At 49.9% G+C, this 19,629-nt stretch overlaps 2 protein-coding genes and 2 non-coding genes across 4 annotated transcripts; 2 read left to right on the forward strand and 2 right to left on the reverse strand.

The window, feature by feature from the left end:
* Window positions 1-2,954: 2,954 nt before the first annotated feature.
* On the reverse strand, window positions 2,955-8,764 carry LOC120896948 (mucin-2-like). The gene is made up of 3 exons (XM_040301488.1): window positions 8,693-8,764; window positions 8,387-8,601; window positions 2,955-5,108 (listed from the first exon to the last, which is right to left on the reverse strand). Exons 2-3 carry the CDS (start codon window positions 8,387-8,389, stop codon window positions 3,285-3,287), a joined length of 1,827 nt encoding a protein of 608 aa, XP_040157422.1. The 5' UTR covers window positions 8,390-8,601; window positions 8,693-8,764; the 3' UTR covers window positions 2,955-3,284.
* A 1,312-nt stretch (window positions 8,765-10,076) lies between these two features.
* On the forward strand, window positions 10,077-10,149 carry Trnav-uac. Its single transcript has one exon. It is a non-coding gene; the product is annotated as a tRNA-Val (tRNA).
* Window positions 10,150-14,730: 4,581 nt separating this feature from the next.
* LOC120894876 (translocation protein SEC63 homolog) lies at window positions 14,731-19,360 on the forward strand. The gene is made up of 7 exons (XM_040297729.1): window positions 14,731-15,135; window positions 16,051-16,989; window positions 17,061-17,478; window positions 17,548-17,848; window positions 17,947-18,074; window positions 18,139-18,223; window positions 18,301-19,360. Exons 1-7 carry the CDS (start codon window positions 15,012-15,014, stop codon window positions 18,661-18,663), a joined length of 2,358 nt encoding a protein of 785 aa, XP_040153663.1. The 5' UTR covers window positions 14,731-15,011; the 3' UTR covers window positions 18,664-19,360.
* A 62-nt stretch (window positions 19,361-19,422) lies between these two features.
* On the reverse strand, window positions 19,423-19,509 carry Trnastop-uca. The gene has a single exon. It is a non-coding gene; the product is annotated as a tRNA-Sec (tRNA).
* Between the last annotated feature and the right edge of the window lie 120 nt (window positions 19,510-19,629).

Raw genomic sequence — 19,629 nt, forward strand, 5'->3', positions numbered from 1 at the left:
ATCCCGTGCGCACAAACGAAACGAAATGGCTCGTATGGATGATGCAATACGGGAAATTTGTGCACGATCATGTAAACAACCACGCTCTAGGCTCCCGTTTCCCACTTTGCAAGCGCTGAGGCGAAGGCAGACAGGCACGAGAGACGAAACAATGCAAAAACATACATCACCAACTTCGGTTTCGTACCAATTTTCGTTTATTGACATTTAAATAATCACGCTTACGGGGGGGCTGTGCACATATCATTTACAACAGCTCAACCAGGGGAAAAACACACCATGTACAAGAGAAGCGTAAAAGAAAAGAAGCCACACAGATGGCGCCACTAGATAAGGGTGCAACCGATCTACATTCGCGCATGGTAAACGTTTTCCTTTGCGCGCGCGCAAAGATCACTGTGTCGTACATCAGGTGGACGTTAATTGTATAATCATGTAGCGCCGAGTTGATTCAGTGACACGAAATTACAACCTCCGCACTGGCAGCGTATGTATGTTTATCTACCTCCCATCGGGATCCATTGAAATGAGGGATCTCTTTGCTGAGGATCGTTCGGGTTAAAGATCAGCGCCTCCGTTACAGGCAGGCCCGGTGCTGGCAACAACTTTATCAATAACTACCAGCGCGATACGTTGCGATACGATCCTACTACACTGCCAACAGGCTGTTGGTGCGCTTTTCTCCTCCCACCAAACACCACACATGACTGGTCTTCTTGAGGGTGGCTCGCAAGTACTCATCCAAACACCTTCTTTTTTTCCTGTACACGAAGAAAAACTGTGGTGAAAACGATTTATGAAGGGTTGTCGTGGTTGTCAGGCGGCTTAAAACCACCGCGCAAAAAACGAGAGACGCACCAATGTTACGTAAAAGCGGCTAAGCGACAAACACAAAAAACCCTTTCGTTGAAGGGCTGGTGAGATTTGCTCCTTTAGACGAGTCCATCCTCAGCCCAGACGATAAACGAAGACCACCGATAGACGATAAAGTAGTTGATCAGCAGTGTTGGGGTTTAGTAGACGAGACAGACCGAGGCACACAGGATCGCCACACGGCAGGAAGATGTGCAACGGTGCAGCAAATTGAAATGGTGTGGTGAGTGTAAAACCGCACGCGAGTAATGAAGATGATCCCGAGAAGAAGATCGTTAGTGGCTTTCGGCACTCGTTTGTAAACGCGTCTTGCATGCTCGGGCAAAAGATCATCAGCGTAAGTAAGCGAGAAACCCACCGCTCTCGCACATAACAATTGCATTTGCGTGCAGTGAGCCGGATTTTGGAACTTGGAAATTGGAAGGTGATTAAGATAAATTAATGTTCACCCCCTAAACGCAGTGAACACCAGCACGCGCACTAACCAAGACGGCAATAGCATCGGACGGGATCGCATCTGTCAAAGCACCGTTTATGGTGCGTGCTTTTTTGTTTTTGTTTTGAGTAACGAGCACAATACTCGATCGTTTTCTCGAATGCAGTAATGAATAAACTCTCCAAATCTAATCCAACTGTTGGGTGCAACCAGCTGTACCTCCCCTTTTTTGGCGCAGGCCAAACGATTATCGAAATGCCCGGAGGCACTAAAGTTTTTTGGCTAAAATGCAATTAGGAAATAACGATCATGAGGCGCACGCGCACCCACTGATCCGCTGTGGCACACGCTACGGCGTGCTGCACCAAAACGCGCACTATCTGATGCCGCACCATTCATAGAGACGAGATGCAGAGATCTATCGCGGTGAGGAAATCGGTCATTTTTCCTCATCTCATCGCTTACCGGAGAGGCTCGGAGAGCTGCAGACTGCAGCTTGGCCGTGGGAGAGACACCAAGGGAACGGGCACAGCTGTGGAATGGAATGCGCTTTGCAATGCGGCTAGAAATGGAAGCTAGAAATGGAAAAACGAATCGTTTTTCGTGGTTTTTTAGGTGAGACCTCACCGCCCAAAACCCGGGAAGCTCTGGGTGTTGCACATGGTGGAGTTGGTGGAGGTAGTTTTGCCGATGCATATTAGACGTGCGCTAGAGGTGGGTTTGGTCTGGGGTTTGCGCTGGGTACTTGGTCGATGCAGACACAACACCCCCCAGACCGCTTTGAATTCGTCCGCAAACGAATCGTTCGTTATGGAAAATAATATTGAATGCCTGCTCCGGCTCTCACCCCCAAATGGCGCATTTGACTTAATTGGGACTCCGGCAACAATGCACCAAACAATTGCCAACAGTTTTGTGGTCGGTTAGCTGGTCGGTCGGCATCGTCGGTCGACGCGGTACGATCAAAGTATTGCGCGATGAGGCAAAGGCGCAACCGAAAATACTAAAACCAATGCTCGCCCCCTTTCTGGGGTCTGGAGTGTGTTTTGATAAGAACGGCCCACCACAACAGTAACCACTTTTGGCGAAGGTCTTGCTTTTTTGTGTCTGTACGAGGCACCCGCAAGCCCGCCATCCACCGATGAATGTAAGGCGTCTTTACGACTTATTAAGATATTTCATGTAAAATAGCTCTTCCAACGGAATGTGGCGCTCGTCAGCGTCGGTCAGTTGCAGTTAAACGGGGCCACATTTTACGCATTAATGAAAACGATGATAAATCATTGCGCACTGGTGGTCGTAAAAGACCCAGGGCAATGGTTGCAAATGACCAGGGGGACTGCAAAAAAAAATGCAAAACGATCGCGCTTTCGGAACAATGAGGTTCGTCGCTTGCCACCTTGAATTGTGAGTTAAATCAATATTTACATTCAGCGCACTCCAGCGGCCCAAGCAATCCAATAAAAGCGAGCTGCCCCCACGGTCAATTGGCAAGAAGAATCGGACGCATTTTTACGCACTTCTGCTGAATTGGGTGGCATGATTTGGCAACCGATCACCGCCGTGATCTGCAAAGCGCTGTTGTGCTGCAATTATGAAGGAATGGCCGGTGAATAAACAACTCAACGCTGCAAAACGAAACATATTCATTAAAAAAAATCAAGGGGGATTTTATTAATATACACACTATTGCAATAAATAGCCACGCTGTACGCAGGGGAAGCCTTCGGACTGGGAGTGACACGGAAAGCAACCCGTGTCGTCCGTTTGATCACGACCTAGAGGGACTTTCAACCGAATTTCGAATTTAACAAACAAAACATCGTCATTATGGCGTTGCGGCAACAAAAAAACACACGGTTCTCTAAGATCGGCATTGCGGGATGTCCACTAACTGCTAACTGGGCCTTCCTCTCTTCTTCCTGCATCACTCCCCCGGGTACCTCCCACCTACGATCCTCACCACCACCTTTCCCTAGGGAAACGGCACCGCTGGAACCTTATAATGATACCCGTCAGCTTCGAGCGTGTGTGACGGTGGGACGGAAGAGCCCGCCGGTACGGTGAGCCCATTTTCCGGCGCCTCGTAGTTGTAGCCATCGTTCGGGTCAGCTATCCTGGACTGGATCTCCGTCTCGTCGGCGCTCGATTCCGAGACCAGTGTTGTCGTTTCGCCGGAAGAAAGCGCCGGCCGGTACGTGGTGATGATCGTATCGTTCTGGACGGCCACGATCGTTGTCGTCGGGGTGAGTAGATCGATCAGGGATGGACCTGTCGTTGCCTCCGGTTGTTGCTCTGGTTCGCTACGTTCCGTTGGTTCCACGGCTGGGAGATCGGTCGCCGCTTGCGATGGGACGACCGTTGTAACGGAGGATGAGAACGATGAGACGGTTGTGACTTCGCTTGCCGTTGCGGGTTCGTCGTCTACTCGCAGCTCGGGCACAAAATCGGCCTGCCCAGCAACCTGACTCGTTTCCTGCATCTGATTGATCATTTCAATCACGGACGAAGCGTCATCAACCGGTGCAACCGTTTCGTCGGTGAATAGTGGCACACTGCTGCTCGGTGAGCTGGCTGCCGTCGTTGTCTGGCCTTCGGTCGTCGTCGACTGTTCTGGCTGCTCCTCTCGTACTTGACTGTCCGCTTCTGGCTGGACGGGAGCAGCTGTTGTCGTAGAGTCGAAGGATTGAACCACCACAGTCGTCGTAGAGCTGCTTCCCTCGCTACTTCCCGTGGTCGTGGAGGTAGTATCACTGTCATCCGAATCAGATCCAGTCCTCACAATGATCTGGAAGCCATTCATCTCACTGTCCGGTGGGAGATACTCCGGCGCAGAGGTAGAGGGGATCTCCGTCGAGGGAGTTTGTTGCGTCACGACAGTAGACACCGAGCCCGATGCATCGGGATAAACGGACGCTTCCGGCAGCTTGCTGTACGGTGGTTGAGTTTCCGTCTGGACCTGGTACGTAGTAGTGCTGCTTGGGCTCGTCGGATAGGTCGAAGGTTCGGTTTGTGGTGGCTGTTGCGTTGTGGACGGTGTGCTGCTCGGCTCCTTCGGTACCACCAGCTCGGGCAGCGGCTTGGGCGGAAGATACTCCAGCGAGTTCTTTGCGGTCGTGGTCGTCGTCGGTACGGTGGTCGTGGCGAGCTGATTGATGTCACTGGGCTCACCGATCACTTCGTTGATGTTGGTCGGCAGCATTACCTCGGGCTTCTTGTATCCGTAGCCTTCGTCTTCGTCGAACAGTTGCTCCGTTGTGGAAGGCCCATTTGTCTGGGGTGCAGGGGTCGTGGTAGTGGTTGTCGGTGCCGGAGTAGTTGTTGTAGTAGTCGTAGTAGTAGTAGTAGTGGTCGTTGTAGAAGTTGTAGTCGACGGAGAGCTAGACGGTGCGACCTGATCAACGTTCGACGACTCTTGACCATCCTCTGGGGGCAGATATTCCGGCGCTTGTGTCGACACCGGGTTGACTAGGTTCGAGTCCGGATGGACGTCGAGCGGAAAGTCTGGCTTTTGGTAGTCATACCCGACGCGTTCCTCCAGCCGCTTGAATGGTGAAGGTTGGTTTTCTTGCAGCGGCAGCAAGCTGATCTGCGGTATGAAGGCTTCCACTGCTGCTGCTGCGTCACCTGACTTAATTTCCGTCGCAACGGCCCCATTGCCAGTGACGGACACCGAGGTACCGATGAAGCTTTGGCGCTTCTGCTTGTCAGCACCCGTGCGCTTCAGCAGATGCGACACGTCCGGCCGGGCAAGGCCACTGGTCACCAGACAGCCGGTGAGTATGAGAAGTTTCCACATCTGGAAAATAGAACGAACGAGCGAAGGAGAGGTATAAGTAGAAGAAAAACCCGTTCCAAACAACCCCGGTCGTTGTGTCCACATCATGGATTAGATTTATCACACTCAATTGTACTCCACACAGTCGTGTAGTATGCAATTGTGCAAGCGCAAGCGGTCCTCCATTCACCGACACTTTCTGCGACTTTCTGTGTCGCCAATCGATCGTTGAGCCTGGGCTGCGTGGTTGTGTGCAGATGGAATCTTCTCCAATAAAACCAAATTCAACATGTTTTATTTTTGCGTGCGGCATCGAGCCTTTCACCACAATTAACAAACTCATCTTCAGCCGCTCGATACACGCGCCAGACATCACCCACCGAAAACCCGAATTCAGACCCATGCGAGTTCAGAGCGGGCATTATGCAAAACCCACCACAAACAAGTCGCCGTTCGGCACTGCCACCTATACGAAAGGCATTGCGGTTTTTTTGTGTTGTTGCCGAATGCAAAACACACATCACCTCTGGATAAACTGGCGTGAACTCGCACCCCACCCCCAAACCCGTGTGCTTCTTCTCCCGAGCTCCAATAAAGATCACCAGAAGATGCGACGGCGACAGGTTGGTTGGGTCGAATCGAATTAATCCCATGACGCCACCACACACCAACGGCTCCAATCTTAACCCGGCTGATCAGACGCCCGACAGACAGCCAGCTTCAGCAGAAGACACACTTACGATACGCGGTGATGACGATGGCGACGAAGTGCTCTCCAGAAGTACCACCAGAAGGCCTGTTCACCTACATGAGGTAAGCGGTAACAGTAGGACCAACTGATTGACTGACTGACTCACTGACATACTCACACACACTCAAACACATCGAACCGATTGGCCGATATGTGAATTAGCATCATCCACCCCAAAAGCTCATCCGCGAAAGTGAAAACCACATAATGAGCACCACCAAAAAGTAGGTTTCTAAAACGGTTTCCTTTCCCGCCATCTCCAACGGCTCACGCAGTGGGATCTTCCCTTCCCGACTGCGTTGCATAATGGACAGGAGATCTGCAAGCGGGAGGTCCAATAACAACATAATGCACTAGCCGGGCGTTATTTGCCGGATCTTTCAAAAGCCCCGCTTGTTAAGCTTTTGCCGATGCGTTTTCGGCCGGATTTAGCCGATCAATCTCAATCTGCTCGATCGTTCTGATCGCTGCGGGCCACAATTTGTAGCCACATGCCACAAGTATTTAGCCAGTGCGAACCAATTTCAATCTCAACTCAACCCAATCCAGGGGGGCCCACCTCTTGCTCTCGATCGCATCCGATCCAACTGTTACGGGACCAGCGGTGTGAGATAAAACGCGCTGACCTTTACCGTATCGATCGGCTGCGCATCACTAATTTAGGTTGCCATTTTTGCACCAAAGTCGGTCAGCTTTGGCATCGATTTTCTTGCGATGAAACACCAAAACTCGTAACGGAACAAAATGTCATACGCAACTGATCGCTTGTAGAGGGGTTTTCCCGTTCGATGCGTTGATGCACTCTACCGGCGGCGACGTCTGTTTAGCCTTGTCCAACACCGATCGGCCAATGTCCGAAGTAGACCGATGTTCGAAATAATAATGTCATTACCTCGGCATACACAAAAAACGCTAGGCCCGAAACTCAAGATTAATGAACAAACATGATTTAATTACCACCAAAGAGGAGACCTTCTTAGAGGAGCAAACTGTAACATTCCCGCTCAGAATTGAGTGATGATCTCTCTTCATTATCTCGCTAATTGCTACCAGAAGCTGAACTAAGGCGATGAGCTTTTTTTTTGGGGGGACCACAAGTTGAAACCCCTAACCATGATTACATAGAGATCTCAAGGGCGCATTGCACTGCGCTGTGCGCGATCACGATCGATTAATATCTTTATTAGTATCGTAACTTGTTTTCCCTCTGTGTGAATCGCAATTTCATCACACGTTCAAGATCCCAGACCTTTCAGCTGTCACAGCTGGTCCACAGCCCCCGGGGAGCAGTGCAATTCCCAAAGAATTGTGAAGAAGTGCATCCAATTAGTGTGTGCGCTGTCCCGAATTTTGATTAATCTTGATGCAAACGCCTCGACGAAGTTTGGTTTTTATGTAACCTTTTTCCGTACTGCTTTCCCCGCATTGGCGCCCTAAACCATCATCACGCCCGCACTAATCGACAGAACAATGCCCTCTGAAGGGGCCCGCTTCGATTCGTGCAATCACCCAACTGGAGGAGGAGCATCGGGAGAGAAGAAGAATAAATTCAACACACAAAATTGGTAACGCACCCGCAGACGGACAGACGGGCAGGGCAGCGAACAAATCGTGTGTCCGATCACTCCCAATCGGTACAAAAAGGGAAGGTGACGAGATCAGTGGGCCACAAAAAAGGCCAATAAACTCCAACAAAAACCATAGCCTTTCGCTCCGAGAGACCACCGGCGATCCAGCCAGATCGTGGTCTAAATGGGAAAATTCCCATTCCCTGGGTTCGGTCAAAAAACGGTCATTCACGCACATTAGCTTCACCCCACCCGCCGCAATGTCCGCCGCAATGAGGGCGTCACAGTTTTCCCTTTCACTGGTCGGCCGAGGCGCGCGTGTGCATCAAAGAGCGTTAGAAGCTCCCAGACAGATGCGGCCAAAGATGGATGCGATGCGCTTGTTTCATGTTCCTCCCGAAACGGGTCAACATCACTCGTCACATCACATAATCATCATTACCAAACTAAAGTGTGTACATCTGCTCTTCGTCTTCTTTTTCTTCTCTCTTGTCTTGCATCTATGGGAAGAAGGAAAGCCAACGAAAACACGACCTAGTAGTGCCATAAATATCACCCGCGAGCAGAGCCAGAAAGGAGTAACGATCGCGGTGCACCGTATCGATTACATTACGGAAGATCGGAATGATCGATCGGATTCGTCCCAGAACAATCGGTCGCAAAGGTCTCGAGGGATCCTCGCTCGTTTGCGGATGCCTCCCGTCAGGGTCGGGACGGAACTGGCTTTGTGCATGGATTGCATAACGGCTGAAACGATCGCGCACCTCGGTTGATCTTTCGGTTCGAGTACTTTCGCCGGGTGGAACTGTCGTCGTTGTCCACGATTTTTGCAGCGTTTGGCGGAGGCGAAAAACAACAACAAAAAGGAGGCTTTGGCAAGACGGGGGTTGCTTTCTATTCGTACAAATAGCCGGCCTAATCCTTCATCCAGAGCTTCAAAAGAGCTTCACTGTCGCGGAAGTTGGAAAAAGAACACTCACCATGCTTTTGTTCACGACGCTCTTTGTCTAGCTTGCAAAAACGCTCCAGAAAGTAAGTCTTAGAAAGAGGGAAGGAGCGTCCTAAACTATCCACCTTTTATGCACACAGTTCGGTTCACTGATCGCTTCAAGAGATCGTTCCACAATTAACACACTTCACTCATCACAATGCACACCAATATATTCTCACGATCACTCTTCTGCTCGGTCGGTTTCTAGGGCGAGAAAAATGGAGAAAAGAATTACGTTAAAATCTATAGTCAATTTACGAATAATCAAAACTACATCAGCAATAAAAAGACTAACGTATGCCGTGACAGGAACTGGCCGAGAAGATGGTCCGACGGCGTGACTAGCACGAATGAAGCGCAGGACTCATCAATCGACTAGCTTTATATGAGCTTTTTTGGGGTGGCAGACGACGAACCCCACGCTGCTGCTACTACTACCGTGTGCCCGAGTCCGTGGCTCGCTTCACTCTCGCTCTCTGTCGCTCCCTTCTCCCCGCTTGGGAAATGCTGGCACTATGGTGGTGTACACTCCTGCCGAAAACTGAGATGCTTCCCCCATTGGGAACGCGAGAAAAGCTCCTTAAGGAGGGAGGTGGGTAGGTGGGTGCACCTCGCTCGCCGTTAGTTAGTGGTTGTTGTTGTTCTGCAGCGCATAGTGCACGAATAAGCCGGGCCAGGCCCCAAGCCCCACAACAGCAGCAACAACTACCAAATGGAAGGGGCTGAAGATCGAGCTGGCTTTACTCGGGAGGGAGCCGAACACAGATCGAGCGTCGCGAGTAGCCGCGGCACACGCACAGTACGCTGCTTTAGGCACTCGGCTTAGGCTCAGCTCGAGCTCGGAGGCGATGAAAATTACGATAGTGTGTTCCTTCCCCCTCACCGTATGACCCGAAGATCAATCAATGTAAATCCTCCGTCTGGGGACGGTTTGATTACGTTTTTATTTTTTGTTTTGTTTTGCGACTTATCAACGTCACGAGTGGACACTTTGGGAAGGATTAGTAGTACCGTCCTACCATCGTAAAACAGCTAAGCAGCGAGAGTAATTATCATACCACACAGTTCTTCTCCACAATCAGCTCGTGCCCGTTTCAGGATGGCCACTCCTGAACTCGCCCTTAAACACAAAAACAGCCCACAATGGGTCCGTCCGTGTGCCGAACTCGCAAAGCCAAAATGTCAAACTTTAGCATTTGATGGCGCTTCGGCGACACATGGCGACACACAAGAGCGACCCGAGCGTCTTCCTCGGTCTTCTTCCACAGCAAAACAAACATTGCGCCGCATTCCGCCGGGAGCGGCGCAACGAAACCGCAAGTGATAACTGCGAGTGTGCTTGAACGCGGAAAAACTAATCGTGCTGCGCGCAACGCGAAAAACCTGCCCTAGCGCATTCCAATTCAGCAGCACGCATCCGAAGCCCGTGGTTTTTTTTATGATTCAGAAGCACAGCTGGGTTATAGAGGCGCCAAAGCAGACGGTTGGCAGTAATCACCGGCAAAACGAGAGAAGACACTTTGCAGTGTGTGACTAAATCAACGTTTTGCCTTTAATTTGCCATTAAAATCTGCTCCTAACACAAGTGGCACGCATGAAAATGGATGAAAAGTGCAACAAAGTCTTCACTTTTAACAAAGGGCCATCGGGATTTATCCTAGTAAGCTGCCCTTCAGGACGGTTCCATAGTGTAGCGGTTATCACGTCTGCTTTACACGCAGAAGGTCTCCAGTTCGATCCTGGATGGAACCAATGCCAAAACTTTTTATTTAAACAAAATTAATGTACAAAAATGCGTCGTGTCTCTTGCTCCACCAAATGCAATGGCCTTTTCTTCTTATTTTGATACTAAGCCAACAAATCCATTAATTAATTGCGCTCTTCCGGGTCTGTGCGCTCGTCTCTTATGGGGCATAGAAGTCTCTAAACCGTCTAAAACCCAACAAAGCGCGCATCAATATTAGTCTTCATAATTGCCCAAGCTTCCTGTTTGAGCGCTCCCAAATACCACCGATGACGCACAGAATCTCCAACGATGACGCGTCAAGAATCGCGTGAGCCAAGAATCTGTCTGTGTGTTGATTGATCTATATTTACCCAGCAAACAGCTCTTCCAAATTGAAGCTTTATTTCTCTCCGTTAAACAGTCGCGTGTAAATGCAATCGAGCAGTCGCGTTACGGAACGGAACACACGTCCCCCGCCCGATTCAGCTATGTGCAATCGTGCCTCCCCTCCCCCGATCGTCCCCCTAACCTATCCGTAACCTTTTCCCTTTTTCGGGACACTCACAGGCATCATTTTTCGACGAATGGCGGCACATTTTTGCGGTCTCCATGCGGTCTCGGTGCGCTTATGTGCCGTACGCATGCAAAGCTTACTTTCTTCAACCTCATTTCCCGGGTATGTCCTGGTCCTTGGGGGGTGTTCCGTAAGGGTTTTTTTGTGTGTGATCGATCGATACGATCATACGTCGCTGCAAAGGCGAAGAGTTCTTTATGCACAACGTCGTGCTGCAGCCAGCCAGCGCCACATTATGCAACGGTTGACAAAATGACACACATACGTGCGCTTGCACACTCACAGAAGAGACAGTGAGAGAGAAAGAGAGAGAGAAAGAGGGAGGTGTAACGGTTCCGTTCCTGAATCATATTTTGCGAACAAAAATCAGCAAACCTATCGCATCGCGGCGATCGTCGCTCGCCGCATTGCACTTTTCGCTGTTGTATCATCGCGGGGCATCCTTTAACGCACACACACACACAGAGCCCAGGCGCGCAGTGCACCAATCCGATGATTTATGGCACCCATTAAAACAAGGAGTCTGATGGCCTTTGCCCCTCGCCTTGGAGGTGTTGGGGGGCGAGCTTTTTATGCTTCAAACCCCAGTGCATATTTTAATGCGCCACGCTTTTGTTTGCATCCCCTCACCACTTAAGGCTTGACGTACAAATCATACTTTTCACACCCGATCCGTCAGCCCCGATCCCGATGATTGAATTGTTCGCGATAATTGGAACACACGCGGGGCGCCCGTGCGCGATCGTGACAACCCTTTTACATTACATTGGCGTTGTAATTATTGGCGAGTTTGTCGCTGAATTCCTGCGGCAGGAATTTACACCAAAACCAACAACCGTTTGATGACACCACCGTTCGTCATCGGAGCTAATAATCAACGCGTCGATAAATCATTCCCCGATCCGGCTGCATTATGCATCGTTTCCTTTCGCTTTAAACGGGGTTTAATTGGTTCATTGGCGGGCAAAAGCAAGCCCACACGTTCTATGATGCTATGAGCTCACGCGTCTACTCTCGGCAATCTATTCTCACGATCATCAACGAGATGCCACTTGATCTCGCTTTATCGCATCGCATTCCGTTAATGAGTCAATCAATAGCGGATGTCACCCGTTTTCAACAACATCAAAAAAAGGGAAACTCACTCCACGGTGCCCTTCACGGAAGGCGTGAAATTTGTGTAGGATGCGCTAACCCTGACCGGGGAGGGCGCGCCTTCACGAAAGTTAATCCAGCAGGGCAAGGTAAAGATGTCGCGGGTGTCTTGGGGGAGTTAGAAGCTCACATAAAGGGCACCTACAGCAGTGACAGTTTTATCGTCCCAAATAAGCATCCTTCAAGGGTAAACTCACACCTGGAGATGGGTTTTGTTTGTTTCGCTCCACTTGTAACACCGAACCGAGCGTAAAACATCACACACACACGACCGTTTTATGGTAATGCTTGCTTGTTTGGACTGTTTGGCGTCGAAAATTCCTTTTATCGCGTAACGACCATCCTCGTGTATGCATAAGTAGGAACGTGCCTTTGTAATCACGGCGCAGGTCTGCGAAATGGGTCAGGCCTTATCGGACGGGGCTCTCCTTTGTGCGGTGGAGAGGACTGACGACATCTCTCTTAGGAGCATATGATGGCAGTATCGTCGGCGGTACCTTTCACTGCATTTCTCAATGAACCATATTGATCAATACGTGTACACTTCCAGACGAGTGGAGTAATTAAATGTCAATTAGTTTCGAGAGGATCACCGCTTCACTCTCAAGTGCATAATTGTAGCACACGATCACCCTGGTGTAGCATAACAATGTCATTAAACTTGACTCCAGTGTGCGCTTGACGTACATGATCATCAACCCCCCGCGTAAGGTCGTCCTCGTTTCGGAGCCCTTTTGAGTAAGAGCAATTATTGTACGCCACTGATCAGCCCCAGCTCAGGAGGGCTCGCGCGAGCCCTACCGAGAGGTCCAGTAACCGCTCCGCATGACCTTATGCTAAATCTGCTGTTTGCTGTACTACTGTGAAGATGCGCTACGAGTGAGGGCCATACTTGATCGAGTGGAGCCCTTCGACTGCTATCGGCCGCTATCTGTCGATACAGCTTTGGCACACACGTTTGAAATGGCACACACTCGCACACGAGCGCCCGTTTTAGGAGAGCCGGTCCTGCTGTCAGCCCGTCAGCCGCCGCAACCGCAAAAGGCCAAGGCATGGGGACGCATTTTTCCAGCCAAACGCATCATTGGCGACTCACGATTCGGGAAGTCCATACACACGTAACCGCGTTGGCGCGTTTTCGCGTTTCGTTCCGTTGCAGTTTGCGCCGCAGCAGCGAACCCCGTAGCATAACTTTTTTTTGTGTTAGCATAAGATGAATAGTAATCATCCCACACGGTCGGTCGGTCGGTAGGACGGGCTGCGCTGTACGCCCAAAAACCGTTCCATATGGACAATGGGACACACGGCGGTGAGTATTGGAAGATGAGATTATATCATCGGATTTGGGGCCACTGTCGCAAAAAAAACAGCAAGAGGAAGAAGAATTCACCTAAATGAGGTAGAAAATTGCGCACCCCGTGGACGCTGTCCCATCCGCACAAAGCGCCTATGCTAATGAGCTACATATATTTTTAAAATGTAACACATTAGTACGCGAGTGGGCAAGAAATGGTGAATAGAGAGGATGAAGGAAAGTGCCACAGGGTTCGGAAATAGCTCTGCACGCATTCTTGCCTTCGCAGGTGGGAACGGATCGCTCACCGGCACGACCTCTGGCGACTGCGTGCTACGACACTCCTCAAGAGGGCCCATTCCAGCACGCAACCTATCATTACTTAGCATAAAGTAAGACATAAAAGAAGCAACAACAAAAAAGAGCACACCTCCACTCCACCTCGGAACGTTTCAATTATTTTACGTAATTCAAGTTCATCGCTAAATTAATACCGCGTCCGAAATGTTTGTTTGCGGAGCGAATCTGTTCGCGATCAGACGGTGGTGTGTGGCCAGAGCGCCACTTACGTGAGCTTTAGCAGTCAGAAGAACGCAGTCATTAAATTAGCATTGACCCTTTGCAGCGATGCTGTTCCCATCGTGGCTGGCCGTAGTATTATGGGTATGTTTTATTGGCGAATATTAGCGATCGGTGTTGATCACAGCGCTAGCGAGACCGCACCTCTCACGTACGATCGAACTTTAGAACAGAGCTGCTATTGGTGCTCGTTTTATCGTGTTATTTCCGTGCTTTTCTTATATACGTACGTGTGCGAACGAACCGGTGGGTAAATAACAAACATTGAGAAATCTTCAAGAATTATGTGTTGCATTCAGTGCAAAACTTTACGCGCTGTCGTCAACCGCCTCAAACACGTGGTGGCCTTGTATAAAAAGGTGGCTCGTATTTTTTATAGGTTACCTGCATTATAATCTATTCAAAGGCTGAACTGAAATATATATTTCCTTATTTATTGCAATTGAGAAGTGTCCACATTGGATAGATTTTAAATTAAGTAAAAACCTTTCGCAAAAATTCTAACGGACAAATTATGTCAACGGTTTAACGGTCGATTTTTCATTTGGAATATTGTTAGTAATGCCATTTGTCATTGCATCATCTCTTTTTCTAATTTGAAATTATTACATAAAACTTAAATTAAAAAATAAAATCTTTACAAAAACTTTAAAAGCCCTAATTTTTGAAATTTGAATTTCAAATTTTCTTTTTTCGTAAACAACAGACTGACAGCTCTGTTGGGAAGAAAACGCCAGGTCCTGTCATGATGATCCGTTTGACGTTTTATCCGTTTGGGGAAGAGATAGTAAAGACAATATGCGCATATTTTCGATAAAACGAGGATAAATATATGAAAAAACATTCCAATTATTCAACTTATTCAATTATCTTTCAAAAATACCAACAATTTCACCTCTAACCCATGAAAAAAATCAATGAATGAAACAAATCAAACAAGATGGCGTCCAGCCACATGCCGCTGTCGTACCTGCTGCTGCACGAATGAAACAAAGCGTACACGTACGTGGTGTTGGTGGTTCTTGTGATTGTGGTGCAGTTTTCTTATTTGGCGTGCGCACACATCCAAATAAGATCGCGGCCCCTACTCCCCGCTGTCCGTACGTGCGTGTGGTTCGATGGAATATATCGCCCGGATCGTGAAGCAAGTGCACCTCCACCGTCCGACGACAACGACAACCACGAAAGCTCAGCATCCCCTGGTAAAACTACTGTGCAACTGAGAGTAGAAGGAATCCCCCCCGGATCAGGCGAATAGCAGCGAGTGGTCAGCAGACGGCCCAGCGATGGGCGGACAGAAGTTTCAGTACGACGAGAGTGGAGGAACTTTCTTCTACTTCATACTCTCGTTCCTGGCCCTGATCCTGGTGCCGACCACCTTCTACTTTTGGCCACGCAAGAAAAAGGAAGGTAAGCATCGAGGCGTCCTCCGAGAGGCGTTTTCTGTCCCCGGATCTTCTCGCAATCTGTTGATTGCTTACGGTACTAGTGCGTGCGTGCGTGCGTGCGTGTGCTGGCGCGGGCCCTACACGTCGTCGTCGTCGTCGCCGTCTCGGGGGTTTCGGTGAGCTGTCAAAAAACCGGGCCAACGCCAAATGTACAGTTACTTGACTTGTTTTCTTTTGCTTCGTTTCCGCTTGAACACACGCCCCTACCTGGCGGCGGGCCCCTGGCTGGCGGTCGCTTTCTCCTCCGGGCGAATGAGGGGGATAGGGGATAAGAAAGATGCACAAGAATGTTGTTGTGCTGGCAGCACTTTCTAATGGCGAAATCACGCGAAATGGGTTGGAATTTGCTTGTCTCGCCGCTGCTCGTCACGATGACGAGCCACGCCGAATCTTGGCTGAGTTGGCCATGAACAAAACATTTGTGTAAACAAGACCAAAATCCTTCGAGAAGAGAGCCTCGTGATGTGTGTAACGACATGGAAAAGATGAAAATATTGAATAGGAATATTTATTTTTTAGTCTTTAAATTCATTCTTGAATTTCAATGGAAACAAGTGAACATAATTGCTTTCGTCTAGAAAACCCCCAAAGGGTTAAAATATACCATACCGATTAAAGTATGCCACGCTTACGTGGTTCTCTGCCCGCGCTTCCATGTGCTTCCCCGTACCAATGGCAAACACAATTGAGCGTCACGCTGTGTTAGAGCTGCGACAAACTTAAAGTTGAAGTAATTTGCCTCCCAAGGTTCCGTTTCGCTAGTTCTACCACCGCGCACCGCGCCGCTCGATGTAACCTTATCGTTAAGCAAACGTAATTTTACATTACTTACCCATATTTTTTCTCGTATTTCTTCCCCATTCCCACCCACTTGCAGACCCCACCACAAAGCATGAACACTGTCAGTGTGCAGGATGCGTGCGGAAGCGCATCACGATGGAACATTCCGACCCGTACAAGGGCACCAAGGAGCTGCTGGTGAAGCTGTCGATCGTAGCCGGCTGGGCGCTGCTAGCCTTTCTCACCTACAAGGTGTCCCAGTTCGACTACGAAATGTCCAACTTTGATCCGTACGAGATACTGGGCGTCCCGCTAGGCTCGTCCCAGAAGGAGATCAAGAAAGCGTACCGCACCCTCTCGGTCATACTGCATCCGGACAAGGAAACGGGTGACGAGAAAGCGTTCATGAAGCTCACGAAAGCGTACCAAGCGCTGACGGACGATGAGGCGCGCAAAAACTGGGAAAAGTACGGCAATCCCGACGGCCCGGGTGCGACGTCGTTCGGCATTGCGCTGCCGTCGTGGATCGTTGAGAAGGAAAACTCGGTTTGGGTGTTGGGATTGTATGGGCTGGTGTTTATGGTGGCGCTACCGATCGTGGTCGGCACGTGGTGGTACCGTTCGATTCGTTACAGCGGCGACAAGGTGCTGCTCGATACGACCAACATGTACTGGTACTTCTTCCACAAGACGCCGCACATGGCGGTGAAGCGCGTGATTATGATACTGGCGGCGAGCTTTGAGTTTGAGAAGCGGCACAACAATCAGGTGATCGAGCGGCCGTCGGATAATGTGGAGGTTCCGGCACTGATACGGGAGCTGCCGTACCTGAACGAGAAGTGCAAGGAGCTGCCGTTCGCGAGGAGCTACTCGCTGAAGGCACGTGCGATACTGCATGCGCATTTGTCGCGCATTCCGCTCAACCCGAACACGCTCGAGGTCGATCGACAGCTGATCGTGCGCAAGTGCCCGTACCTGATACAGGAGATGGTGAGCTGCGTTAGCCACCTGATTATGTTGGCGTATGCGCGAAAGAGTAAGTGCGAATGGTGAAAACGATGGTACAATTTGATATTTAACTAACGTTTTGTTGTGTTTATTTTGCAGTACAACGACTCCCATCGATTGAAACGATCGAAAACTGCATGAAACTGTCGCCGATGGTTATACAGGGGCTGCGCGAATCGGAACACCCGCTGATGCAGCTGCCGCACATGACGAAGGAGCTGCGCGCCCAGCTCGCCCGCAAGTACAACACGCGCAATCTGCAGCAGCTGGCGCAGCTGAAGCCGGACACGCGCCGAGCGGCGCTGCGCAGCCTGAACGACGAGCAGTACCACAACGCGGTGAAGGTGCTGGGCCAGATGCCGCTGATCGACTTCAGCATGAAGTGTGAAGTGGTGGACGATGAAAATTCGAACGTCGTAACGGCCGGTGCAATCGTGACGGTGACGGTGGAGCTGGTGCGTCGCAGCATGTCCGACCTGTTCGGTGACACCACCGCGAAGGAAAAGCAAGGAATCACGTACGTGCGCGGGGCTTGGGTCTAATTCGATCGTAGATGGCATTAATTGAACATTGTGTCTTTTTGTAGGGAAAGTAATGAAAACGGTGACGGTGATGGTGATGCGGACGGAGAGCTGGAAGCCGGAACCGACGATCAGAAGCCGGAAGGAAAGGTGAAAAAACAGTCCGGCTGGCATCCGAAACCCTCCAAGGGGCATAAGGGTAAGGCGAAGGCGGCCGTTAAACCCCACGCCCGGAAGCTGGCGGCGGCTGCAGCCGCTGCTGCCGCTGCTACGGCGGCTGCGGCTGCTGCTGCTGCGGCGGCGGCTACTGCAACGGCTAACCAGACCGCAGCTCAGTCGGCCACAGCTCCGGGTGAGAAAACAAAGGTGAGTTGTCATTGGAAGGCAAAGCGATAAGAGATAACAGCGAGCTGGGAGAATGAGTGCAAACCGTATTGACGTATTGTATTTTCCTTCATTTGCAGTCTGGCAAGAGCAGTGAAAGGAAAGCGCAAGAAGGAGATGATGAAGACTCCGCCGACGGGGACAGTGGTGCGGAAAGTGACAATGATGCCAGCGAGGCAGCGGCCGATGATGATGATGAGTGGGAAAAGTAAGCTTTATTGAGGTGTTTAGCTCCTTTTACAGACTATTTCAACATTTACCTTTTTGCTCAGGTTCCAGCAAAAGATTAACAAGCGGGAAAAGCTGGAAGGACGATCGAAGGTTTCCCATCCCGTTCACTGTCCACTGTTTCCTGAGGTAATTCACCAACGCTCTCCATCGTTTTCGAGCCAACAATTCTTAACGTTTGGGTTCGTTTTGCTCTCTACTTGCAGGAAAAGCATGAATACTGGTGGACGTACATCTGCGACCGGAAGTCGCACACGCTCCTAACCGTGCCGTACCACGTCACGAACCTGATCCACCGGGAGGAGGTGCAGCTGAAGTTTACCGCACCGAAGTGGGCCGGCATGTACGTGTTTACCGTCTGCCTGCGGTCCGACTCGTACATCGGCATGGACCAGCAGCTCGATCTGAAGCTGGACGTGAAGGATCCGGCCGCCATCCCGACCGAGCTGCCCCAGTGGGACATCAGCGAGTCGGAATCGGACCACAACGAGATGCAGGCGAACGATAGCGAATTCACCACCGACTCATCGGACGGCGAGGATGACGAGTCGCGAAGACGAACCGACTGAAGTGGCCGCAGCAGCAGCAGCTCTTGAGCAAATGGAATCGGGTAACGGGAGAGCTAAATGCAGTTCATATTCCTTCAGTTCTTGTTGCTGCATGGTGAGGGTGAGGGCGGAGAGTGTGCGACACCGGAAGACGCAAACACAGGGCATAATACTAGTAGGACACAGGCACAAGTGCACAGGGAAGAGTCGAGACAACAACATTCATCAATGGTTTTTTTTGTGTTAGAAGAGACGTTAAATTAGTTAATTAAACCTGCTGATCCCGCTCCACCATCCTTTTTTCCTACTCCCAACCAGAAGAAACGTTTTATGATAGAAAAAAACATATAGACCACACACACACATCGACACAAAACACTCATACTTTCATCAAACACGCATTAACTCTGTGCTTCAGCAGCTAAAAGCCCGCGTAAAAGAACCTAGAAAGAGGGAACTGATTTAACAAAAACAATAGACACGACTAAACCACGCCGTGTATCTTACGGTGAAGGATAAAATAGAGGAATTGGGATGTGAGGTGTGTGAGGTTACAAGGTAGGAGTATTGGGAAGGATAAGACGGGCGAAGAAGATTGTTTATATTTGTGTTCCTGTGGAATAACGGTACGGTGAAATTATGAGCACCTTCATTGGGCAGTATAAAGAAAATGTCGAAATATAACAAACAAACAAAAACTGTGCAACAAATAGTAAAACGTATGTGTGTATTTTGTGATTTGTTTTTTAGAAAATTAAGTAAAATGATTCAAAAAAAACACGCCCAGTAGGTGGAATCGAACCACTTCGACGCTAATCGACTACAGATTTGAAGTCTGCACTCCGGACCACCGAAGTTCGACTGGGCAGGTGGCCGGCCGCTCAAGCATGTATATAAACCGCGCTGCAAATATTTCACTTCTAGCGATGGATAAGCAACAGATAACTGTTGTAAGGCTTTGCCTTGATTTTCAAATTTTCCGTTAAC

The sequence above is a fragment of the Anopheles arabiensis genome, chromosome 2, assembly GCF_016920715.1.
Source record: "Anopheles arabiensis isolate DONGOLA chromosome 2, AaraD3, whole genome shotgun sequence".
Lineage (NCBI taxonomy): Eukaryota > Metazoa > Arthropoda > Insecta > Diptera > Culicidae > Anopheles > Anopheles arabiensis.

What these genes read in the sequence shown, in the direction of transcription:
- LOC120894876 (XM_040297729.1), top strand. Translation starts at nt 15,012, where the DNA reads ATGGGCGGACAGAAGTTTCAGTACGACGAGAGTGGAGGAACTTTCTTC. An exon ending in GTTGGCGTATGCGCGAAAGA is followed by an intron (nt 16,990 to 17,060) that starts GTAAGTGCGAAT and finishes TTTATTTTGCAG; the next exon opens with TACAACGACTCCCATCGATT. An exon ending in CTCCGGGTGAGAAAACAAAG is followed by an intron (nt 17,849 to 17,946) that starts GTGAGTTGTCAT and finishes CTTCATTTGCAG; the next exon opens with TCTGGCAAGAGCAGTGAAAG.